This window comes from Oncorhynchus kisutch, linkage group LG17 (assembly GCF_002021735.2).
Source record: "Oncorhynchus kisutch isolate 150728-3 linkage group LG17, Okis_V2, whole genome shotgun sequence".
Taxonomy (NCBI): domain Eukaryota; kingdom Metazoa; phylum Chordata; class Actinopteri; order Salmoniformes; family Salmonidae; genus Oncorhynchus; species Oncorhynchus kisutch.
In genome coordinates this window covers 34,988,857-34,999,936 of record NC_034190.2, presented here as the reverse complement: position 1 = coordinate 34,999,936, position 11,080 = coordinate 34,988,857, and the positions used below count along the sequence as shown (strand labels likewise).

The window sequence follows — 11,080 nt, the reverse complement described above, 5'->3', positions numbered from 1 at the left end:
CATCAAATATACACTGAAGAAAAATATAAAGGCAACATGTAAAGTGTTGGTTCCATGTTTCATGAGCTGAAATAAAAGAGGCCAGAAATGTTCCATGCACACAACAAGCTTATCTCTCTCAGATTTAATGCACAAATTTGTTTGAATCCCTGTTATCTTTGCATTTCTCCTTCGCCAAGATCATCCATCCACCTGACAGGTGTGGCATACCAAGAATATGATTTTATAGGTATTTATTTATTTATATAGACATTCTTAGATCAGCTGTTATCTCAAAGTGCTGTACAGAAACCCAGCCTAAAACCCCAAACAGCAAGCAATGCAGGTGTAGAAGTACCTGCATGGCATGATCATTACACAGGTGCACCTTGTGCTGGGGACAATAAAAGGCCACTCTAAAATGTGCAGTTTTGTCACACAATGCCACAGATGACTCAAGTTTTGAGGGAGTGTGCAATTGGCATGCTGACTGCAGGAATGTCCACCAGAGCTGTTGCCTGAGAGTGCAATGTTAATTTCTCTACCACCATAAGCCGCCTCCAGGGCCTAACACATTTATTTCAATTGACTGATTTCCTTATATGAACTGTAAACTCAGTAAAATCATTGAAATTGTTACATGCTGCGTTTCTGTATTGTTTTCAGTATATCTGTGAGAATGAAATAGTATTTATATATGATTCAAAACCATACATATATTGTCCCTGATCACTCCTCTCTGTAAAAAAAACATTTTGTATTGAAAATCCTAACTCAGGAGCAGTTTCTATATGCTTCCCTGTTCATTCTCTGTTTCAATTCAAATGATACATTAATTGGATGAACCAATGCAATGTTTCCAATTAGCACTGTGTTGTTGCGCGAGACTGGTAGAATAATCACTGTCCTCATTACCCTCTCCATACCACGTTGAATGCAATGTGTGTGTACGTGTTGCTAGTTGCGTGCGGGCTCGTGCTTGCGTGAGTGCGATAGCCAACCAAACTGCGTGTCCCTGCCTGCTTCTGTGTCGTAGGATTTTGGCTGTCTCCTTGCAAAAGTAGCACGTCTTCCGCTCGCAACTCTCCGCGGTCTTTCTGTCCCTCGATCTGTGTGGCGCTTTCCCCCGCGCTTCAATGCATCTTCTGCGCGTTCCTCGGTGTAGCCCATTCAACCTATTCTCCGCAGTGCTGAAATAGAGAGTGAGTGAAAGGAGGGTGGCAAAAGAGAGAGAGACAGAGAGGAGCAAAGGGGCGATACGGGGAAACACAAGAGAGATAGTGAGAGAGAGCGAGAGAGAGAGAGAGCGGGAGAGAGAGGAGCAAGTGGGCGATACGGGGAAACACACGAGAGAGAGTCCGAGAGAGAGAGAGAGAGAGAGAGAGAGAGAGAAAGAGAGGGAGAGAGAGAGAGAGCGGGAGGGAGAGAGAGGGGGGGGGGGTGCAAAAGGAAAATTGCACAATCCGTCAAAGCTCCCTAGCGCGCGGATCTTTCGACGGCTGCACCATTAATTTGGACGGTCGGAAAGAGTGAGTAGTGCCTGTTGCTTATATGTCATCATTACGCTATACAAATGACCATTCGTTTCATAAACCGTCTTGAAAAATGTCTCATCATACATCATCATAGTTTTCATTTTGGGTTATAGCAGTTCACACGTTTCATGATGATGTCCGTCTGTCAGTGTGTTGTGGGCTACAGTCAGTCTGTCTGTAACATTTGCTGCATATATTTAGTCTAGCTGAATACACACAAGAAATGCATGCGACTGACATTTGGTTTTGAAAAATCTGAAAAAGAAGTAAATCATTCTATAATATACTGCCTTTGGTCTCTCGCTCTCTCTCTCGCTCCCCGCAAGATGTGCGTGTGGCAGGCTCTGAGAATGTTACCTTCGTGAATATTTCCTTCCCATGACATTTCTTGATGATTAGAATCATTTTCGTGTCGCTTTTGCCACTGGTGAGCTTTGTTCATTGCAGTGCAACAGCGCACTGTAGTGTGTGGTGAAGCTCTGTGTGGAAGTGTGAAGGGAATGGGAATCACGACAATGTTGTTATGTAGTTGGTATGGGAGACTAAAAGTAATGCCTGTTACTTGGTGAAACCCGAGGGGAAGGTGATGGTATATGATGTGTGCTGCAGTAGCCTAGATGTTCTGTATCTGGGTCCATGTGCATGTTTAAAATTGTGTGTGTGTGTCGAGTTTTTGATTGGGGGGGGGGGGGGGGGGGGGGCGCAGGAGGAAAGAGAGGGAGAGAGGAGGAGGAGAGCTAGAGAGAGAGGGGGGGGGGGAGTGTGGCTCTGGGTGTCCAATTTAAATGCTCATGGGTTATCCCTGTCTCCATCAGTCAGTTTTAATAGCTTTCAATGCCTCTGCATATAATGCTAAAGAAAACAGACATGGCTGTTTATAGATCCTGGATGTATTTGTGAATGGTGGTTGTTGCCCGTAACTGTCTGTAAGAATGGGTGGCTTTGTACAGGCATGTGTAGGTTCAGTCAGAGCTCTTGGATGCTCCTACATTTTTGGGGGGCCAAGGTCTTTCCCTAGACATGCACTCTGTACATTTATACAATGTACTGCACTCTGTACATTCATACAATGTACTGCACTCTGTACATTTATACAATGTACTGCACTCTGTACATTCATACAATGTACTGCACTCTGTACATTTATACAATGTACTGCACTCTGTACATTTATACAATGTACTGCACTCTGTACATTCATACAATGTACTGCACTCTGTACATTTATACAATGTACTGCACTCTGTACATTCATACAATGTACTACACTCTGTACATTCATACAATGTACTGCACTCTGTACATTCATACAATGTACTGCACTCTGTACATTCATACAATGTACTGCACTCTGTACATTCATACAATGTACTACACTCTGTACATTCATACAATGTACTACACTCTGTACATTCATACAATGTACTGCACTCTGTACATTCATACAATGTACTGCACTCTTTACATTCATACAATGTACTACACTCTGTACATTTATACAATGTACTGCACTCTGTACATTACTGTGTTTTTCATGTGCTTTCTCCTGTGCATGGTTTTTCTCACTCAAGAAGCTGATGTCAGACCTACTTTCCTGTCCCTGCTTTAAATACCGCATTCTTCATGCCAGTTGGCCGAGCCTGCTGACAGTGGAACATATTGCCGCCTCAACAGAAAACGACACCCTTCCTGAGCCTTCATTGGCCGCTTAGCTGGGAATATCAACTGTGGGGCTGGTCAGAAAGAGTGAGTAGTGGGTGTTGGGAGTTGTAGTTTCTGTCTTTGTCCACTTGACCCACGATCGCTCCAAATTGCCTTACCCATCCATCCCTTCTTCTTTCCATTATACTGTCCTACGACGTTTAATCCAATGCTGCTCTAGGGAGACAACGGCACAATGAAGCACTCTGACTCTCCGTAGTATTCCAAGTATTTCTCCCTATTGTATTCTATAAACTGCCGTGTGTCCTTGAAAGTCGCTGTATCGGCCACATTTCATTGAGAGAAGCCTAGTCCCATTGGACTGTACCTACACGCATGTCATCACACACTCAATAGAATTACGAGACCTGTCATAACACGCTATGACGGTTCATGTCAAGCTATATCATTTTGTCATGACACGTGGGGACGTTTTCAACACCAATGTTTTCATGCAGGCTGACATTGGATTCGCCACTAATGTCCCATCATGACATGTTAAGATAATGAATCAGCCCTATATGCTGCATGCTGCAGGGCACAATACCTCAAGTAAAGTGCCTATTCCCAGACTCCATTTCTCACTGGTGGAAGGTCTCAATTATTCAAAAATATTCATATTATAACATACTTATTAACACCTGTATGCTAATGACCCAATATTACTACCTTAATGAATAAACCTATCTAATTAATTAAGTGTGACGTTTGTTATTTAAGCTAAAAAAAAAAGAAGCTGACCCAGTACAGTAGTGTGCTTGGACCCATACATGAGACTATAGGCTAATAGTGTCCTTGGTTTTACGCTATCTAGTTTTCTGGTATTTCAGCACCTCACTCGTGGACAGCTCCACACTCTAACCATGACCTCAAACATATTCCCCCTTAGCCAGTCTCTCTCTCTCTCTCTCTCTCTCTTGCTCTCTCTCTCTCTCTTAGTTTTAAGCGTTCTATTATTCTGTTATTTCAGCACCATACTAGTGGACAGATCCACACTCTCACTGACCTCAAACATTTTTCCTTTGAAGCTTCTCTCTATTTCTCTCTCTCTCTCTCCAAACTCTCCCTCTACTGATCCCTCCTTTGATTTATCTCTTCATGGATTCCCTCCCCCATCCATGCTATAACATAAGCCACAATTCACTATTCACCCCCCACATTCAAGTGGCATTCCGTACATTTGCTCCCAGAGACCTAAGCTCTCCCAGTCCCAACACAAAGTGGTGGAGCCTAGAGCTGGGACGATAGACTAAAAATAATCGACACTGACCGTACCCATCACTTTACGCAGGCTTTTTGCTGATCAATATGATAAGTAGCCTATACTAGAGAAATGTGAAGTTTTAACAAGAAATACGTTTGCTAATATTGGTCATTTCTAATGGGACAATTAATTTGACCAACCGTCAAACTAGTAGTAGTAGTTTAAAGGATCATTTAAAAAAAACTGTGGTGCAAATTCATGTTATAAACTTATCATTCTATTTCTCATTATCACATCAATTCAGGCAATTCATTGCAATATAGATGAATGTCCAAATTGCCTAGCTGTAATGGAGCCTAGCTGAGGGTGCAGCATGGGAATTGTGGTTTATTCTGTAGGCTTTAACTACAAAGGGAATCTCATCCACCCCAATGCCCCATCTTAGAGAAACATAGGTCTCTTCATGTATGTTACTGAAGTCCAGAGTGTTTCAAGGGAATGAAGAATCAAGGGAATTGTTCTTTCTAGTGTCTTTCCTCGCTTCAAAATGTGAGAGCCCATTATGAATGATCCATGAGGGATTGACCCGGTCCACGATCCATGCCTCTTACTCTTACTTTTGTCCATCCGTAAGGCCAGATGGTATCTATTACCCTTTCCACACATCGTGCCGACCCCAACCAAACTGTGCAGGCTTGGATATTTTTTTTTTTTTACATTGCCCTTTTCAGAACGGTTCCAACAACTATGTATACTGTGCATTCCATAAGTATTCAGACCCCTTGTCTTTTTCCACATTTTGTTACGTTATAGCCATATTATAAAATATCTTAAATGACTGTTTTTACTCATAAATCTACACACAATACCCCATAATGACAAAGTGAAAACCAGTTCTTAGATTTTTTTGCACATTTATTGAAAATAAAAAACAGAAAAAACGTATTTACATAATTATTCAGACCCTTTGCTATGAGACTCGAAATTGAGCTCAGGTGCATCCTGTTTCCAATGATCATCCTTGAGATGTTTCCACAACTTGATTGGAGTCCACCTGTGGTAAATTCAATTGATAGGACATGATTTGGAAAGGCACACACCTGTCTATATAAGTCCCACAGTTGACAATGTATGTCAGAGCAAAAATCAAGCCTTGATGTCGAAGGAATTGTCTGTAAAGCCCAGAGACAGGATTGTGTCAAGGCACTGATCTGGGGAAGGGTACCAAAACATTTCTTAAATGGAAGAAGTTTGGAATCCCCAAGACTCTTCCTAGAGCTGGCCAACCGGCCAAAGAGCTGGCCGCCCGTCTGGAGGAAACCTGGCACCATCCCTAAGATGAAGCATGCTGGTAGCAGCATCATGCTGTGGGGATTGTTTTCAGCGGCAGGGACTGGGGAGACTTGTCAGGATCAAGGGAAAGATGAACAGAGCAAAGTACAGAGAGATCCTTGATGAAAACCTGCTCCAGAGCACTCAGGACCTTAGATTGGGGTGAAGGTTCACCTTCCAACAGTAACAATGATCCTAAGCACACAGCCAAGACAACGCAGGAGTGGCTTTGGAAAACAAATCTCTGAATGTCCTTGAGTGGCCCAGCTAGAGCACAGACTTGAACCTGATCGAACATCTCCGGAGAGACCTGAAAATAGCTGTGCAGCGACGCTCCCCATCCAACCTGACAGAGCTTGAGAGGATCTGCAAAGTAGAATGGAAGAAACTCCCCAAATACAGGTGTGCCAAGCTTGTAGCGTCATACCCAGGAATACTCGAGGCTGTATTCGCTGCCAAAGGTACTTCAACAAAGTACTGGGTAAAAGGTCTGAATACTTATGTAAATGTGATATTTCAGTTTTGAATTTGTCATTAATGTCCTTAAAATGTATAAAAACCTGTTTTTGTTCTGTCATTATGGGGTATTTGTTTATCCATTAGAATAAGGCTGTAATATAGCAACATTTGGAAAATGTCAAGGGGTCTGACTACTTTCCGAATGCACTGTAGGTTGGTTTGGCTTGGTTCGGTTGCCCAGTAGCGTGACGGACATTTTACTGCAAATTGTCATAGTATCTGTTTGAGAATGGTGTTTTCCCTCTCTCTGGCTGCCGTGTCTAGCACTCACAGTCAACACTGTTTATAAAGAAGCCTCTTCTCAGCTCCCATCCAAATTCGATGGCGTGCCTCATCTTCACATTCTGTTTGACCTTGCAGACACAAGTACACAACTCCCGAGCACAACAGATGCTAACGGTTTCACCTCCTTACCACCATCATCGGTCGCCTTGAGGGAATCTCGTGAGGGAATCTTGACACGTACACAGTCCTCCTTTTACCCTTGGTCACTGTCCTCTTGAGTAGACAATGTTTATTCAACGGATTTCTGAAGGTCTGGGTAGACTCTATTCACACGAGGGAGACAGGATGGGGGGGGCTGCTTCTTACCATATCAAATATTTGTAACTGGTGAGTCATCATGAGTGAGAAAAATCCATTGTGACACTCGTGAATGTGCAGTGCATCTCAAATCGGTGATGAGGTCATTGGTTTTCGGGCACCACAGTTGCTCTCCTCCTCTCCTCTTTTCCTCGTGCAGGTTTTTCTCTTTTTCTTTCTTCTCACCAGTGAAACGGTTTGAGTGGGTAAAGCCACACTGTCATCAGTGGAGGAGCCTCACCTGTAATTTGCAGCACGCTGCTCTGTGGCGGTGAGGTCGTTCCCATTCACTGGCATAGCGGGCTGTGCGTTCATGTGTTGCATTTTTACCACTGCTTTTGCTACCTATAGCCTACCCGCTGCACACAGACGTCAATTCGACGTCTGTTCCGTGTTGGTTCATCGTAATTTCGTCGGAATGATGTGGAAACAACGTCGAATCAACCAGTGTGTGCCCAGGGGGGGGGGGGGGGGGGGGGGGGGGGGGGGGGTAGTTAAACCAGACTGACTGCAACATTCAGCTTGGTTTAACCAGGTTAGTATGTACAGGATATGTACCAGTTGTCACCGCTATGTATCCAAAGACACTGGCAGATAATCCTCCACTTTCCTCTGTCTGTTTCTCTTTTAAGATGAGTTGAAGACAGAAAACTGTTCTTTGGTTAATTATCTTCAATGAAACGTGAAGCAATGTCATAAAAGGGATAATTCAGTCACGTGGAGAAGCTTTCTCTTCCTCTAAAACTAACCAAGTGATAAAACTAACCAAGTGGTTCCTCTACTGTAAATTGGTCTCTGTTCAGTTATTCTGATGAGAAAACCCACCAGGGGAGAGGCCAACTCCATTTCAACCAGGCTTTCCCATTCATCTGCCGAATTAGCTGCACTGAAATCGACTCGACCCCAAACCTCACCTGTCCACTCACCTCCCTCTCTCTTCTTTCTTATCCTCTCTCCTCTCTCCCTCAGACGAGCATGTTCAGCACGCGGGCACTCACGCTCCTGTCCTCTGTGTTTGGGGCTTGCGGCCTGCTCCTGGTGGGCGTGGCTGTGTCCACAGACTATTGGCTGCTGATGGAGGAGGGCGTGGTTCTGCAGCAGAACCAGAGCATGGAGGTCAGGATGGCCCTGCACTCCGGCATGTGGAGGGTCTGCTTCGTGGCAGGTATGCTGGAATAGACACATTTAGTTTATATGTACAGAAGCACACATGAACGTATTGTACACATAATGCTTTGTGGCAGGTTTCACGTGAGGAAAGCGCTACGTATAAACAGTAGTTCATATGTACAGAGGCACACAGTACCTTACTGTATGTAATGCTTTGTGGCAGGTACTGGAATCAACATAGGCTATATTTCACATTTCGTTCTGTCACACACACACACACACACGTGTTTTATTGTTACCCCATTTTCTTGCATCAGATCGCATCACTCATACACGGAGTTCATCCCTCAATGGTTGTCACTAGTTACCAAAGCCACAAAGTCAGAATTGGCTATATTGTAAAAATTCTTAAAAAACTAAAATGTGCTTTTTGGTCTTAATTTAGGGTTAGGGTTAAGCATAATGTTAGCAGTGGGGTTAATATACACTGCTAAACCTTTATACCACACCATGTTTTTGCTTTGTCATTATGCGGTATTGTGTGTAGATTGATGAGGGAAAACATTTATTTAAATCCATTTCAGAATAAAACTGCAATGTACCAAAATGTGGAAAAATTCAAGGGGTCTGAATAGTTTCCGAATGCACTGTATACTTATACTGTGTATTTAAAGAGTAATACACTGAGTATACAAAGCGTTAAGAAACCTGCTCTTTGGAATGTTTTCAACACATTGAGTCAATGTCCCAACCAGTTGAGACTGTTCTGGGGGCAAAAGGGTGTGTAAACTCAATATTAGGAAGGCATTCCTAATGTTTTGTACACTCAGTGTATAATTAAGTGATAAGGCCTGAGAAGACAGTGTTTTGGAGGATATATTGGCACGGGTGCCGTTACACCCGAGACGAAGAATAGTAACTTAGCGCACCCAAACAAAACTCTAATTAAAAACTCTTAAATCAATTGCTATAGTATTATAATGAGGTTTTCTCTAAAGCAGCTCATGGTCACACAGGGATTGAAAAACGTTGTAAAAAGTGGGCAAAATTTGTAAGAATGAGGCAGGTGGATTTGAGCGTGCATTATCACCTGAGCATTATCACGGGCTTCAGTGAGCATGGAAGTGAACTGGGTAAATGAAAGAGCTACTGTACCTCTATGCTAACGTTATCTAGCTATAGAGCTACCGCATTTAGCTCACGACTTCCATCTAAATAACACTGATAAAACAAACCAAATGTTAACATGTCTGCCAGCTGTTGGTAGCTAACTGCTGGTGCTATCATACTATACATAAACTCAGCAAAAAAGAAACATCCCTTTTTCAGGACCCCAAATAACTTCACAGATCTTCATTGTAAAGGGTTTAAACACTGTTTCCCATGCTTGTTCAATGAACCATAAACAATTAATTAACATGCACCTGTGGAACGGTCGTTAAGACACTAACAGGAGGGGGACCAATTTGGAGGTGGAGGGTTCGTCATGGTCTGGGGCGGTGTGTCACAGCATCATCAGACAGAGCTTGTTGTCATTGCAGGCAATCTCCACGCTGTGCGTTACAGGGAAGACATCCTCCTCCCTCATGTGGTACCCTTCCTGCAGGCTCATCCTGACATGACCCTCCAGCATGACAATGCCACCAGCCATGCTGCTCGTTCTGTGATTTCCTGCAAGACAGGAATGTCAGTGTTCTGCCATGGCCAGCGAAGAGCCCGGATCTCAATCCCATTGAGCACGTCTGGGATCTGTTGGATCGGAGGGTGAGGGCTAGGGCCATTCCCCACAGAAATGTCTGGGAACTTGCAGTTGCCTTGGTAGGGTAACATCTCACAGCAAGAACTGGCAAATCTGGTGCAGTCCTTGAGGAGGAGATGCACTGCAGTACTTAATGCAGCTGGTGGCCACACCACATACTAACTGTTACTTTTGATTTTGACCCCCCCCTTTGTTCAGGGACACATTCTTCCATTTCTGTTAGTCACATGTCTGTGGAACGTGTTCAGTTTATGTCTCAGTTGATGAATCTTGTTATGTTCATACAAATATTTACACATTAAGTTTAAGTTTGCTGAAAATAAACACAGTTGACAGTGAGAAGCCGTTTCTTTTTTTGCCAAGTTCAGTACAAGTATGGGAAAGAGTAGTTTTGGCTACGCCAGAGGTCACTGTTACGGTAGAGAGCCCTATGGCTGGGGCCAAAACTATGTGCGTGGATGACTTGTCGGATGGATCCGCGCGGGTTGATGCAACACCTCCAGTAGAATTTTATTCTTACATCTACATGGACTTGGGCAGTGGTCTCCAAGGCTTTCCTAGTCAATCGCCAAATACTTCAGTAAAAAGCCCAACGATAGCCTTGCTTTCCTGTTTTTTATTTGTTTTGCGCTGCTTTCGGTAGTGGCACGTGTTTCGGGTTGCCATGGATTTTTAACCATTTCATTGCGTCTGACGGTACAAACTGCACCTACCCGGCAGGCACTGAGACCAAATGAAGTGCACAGATTGACCTACCGCTGGCCAATCAGATAGCTCCGATCCCAGTGTCTGCAGAAAATACGGTATGTCATTGGTCTGCAGCTTTCACGAGCCCACGGCAAAGTCGATAGTCAACTCTACTGAGTGAGATTTCAAATCTTTAAAAAACATCACTAAAGACTGACAAATACAGCAAAGAGCTGCTGTTTTTATGAGTGAGTTCATGTTTAAGATTATATTCAGCACTGTCAATACTTTATTCAACACATTGCTTTCTTATTATATATATATATATATATATACTGTATTTCTTTTTGGGGGGGGGGGGGGGGGTAGATCAGCTTTAATATTGCAGCTGGATTGTGGCTTCCATCAGCTTAATTTTCTGCATCATTTCCAATCCCCCATATCATTGTTTGTAAATATATATATACCTTTTTCGTAATATATTTCCCTTTATTATTTTCCCCTAACCCTAGTGTCAAATAAAAAATAATAATAATAAAAAGGTCACATACACATGGTTAGCAGATGTTAATGCGAATGTAGCGAAATGCTTGTGCTTCTAGTTCCGACCGTGCAGTAATATCTAACAAGTAATCTACCAATTTCACAACAACTACCTTATACACACAATGT

At 43.2% G+C, this 11,080-nt stretch overlaps 1 protein-coding gene across 2 annotated transcripts in view; it reads left to right on the top strand.

Annotated features, from left to right (window-relative positions):
* Nucleotides 1-1,017: 1,017 nt before the first annotated feature.
* LOC109906901 (voltage-dependent calcium channel gamma-7 subunit-like) overlaps nucleotides 1,018-11,080 on the top strand; it is a 30,807-nt gene continuing 20,744 nt past the window's right edge. Inside the window, exons 1-3 of one of the 2 annotated variants that reach the window (XM_020504722.2) lie at nucleotides 1,018-1,508; nucleotides 3,086-3,260; nucleotides 7,822-8,017. In XM_020504722.2, the coding sequence (XP_020360311.1) occupies nucleotides 7,828-8,017 (190 nt within the window). In that variant the 5' untranslated portion in view covers nucleotides 1,018-1,508; nucleotides 3,086-3,260; nucleotides 7,822-7,827. The remainder of the gene's footprint in view (nucleotides 1,509-3,085; nucleotides 3,261-7,821; nucleotides 8,018-11,080) is intronic. The other variant, XM_020504723.2, reaches the window with a different exon arrangement.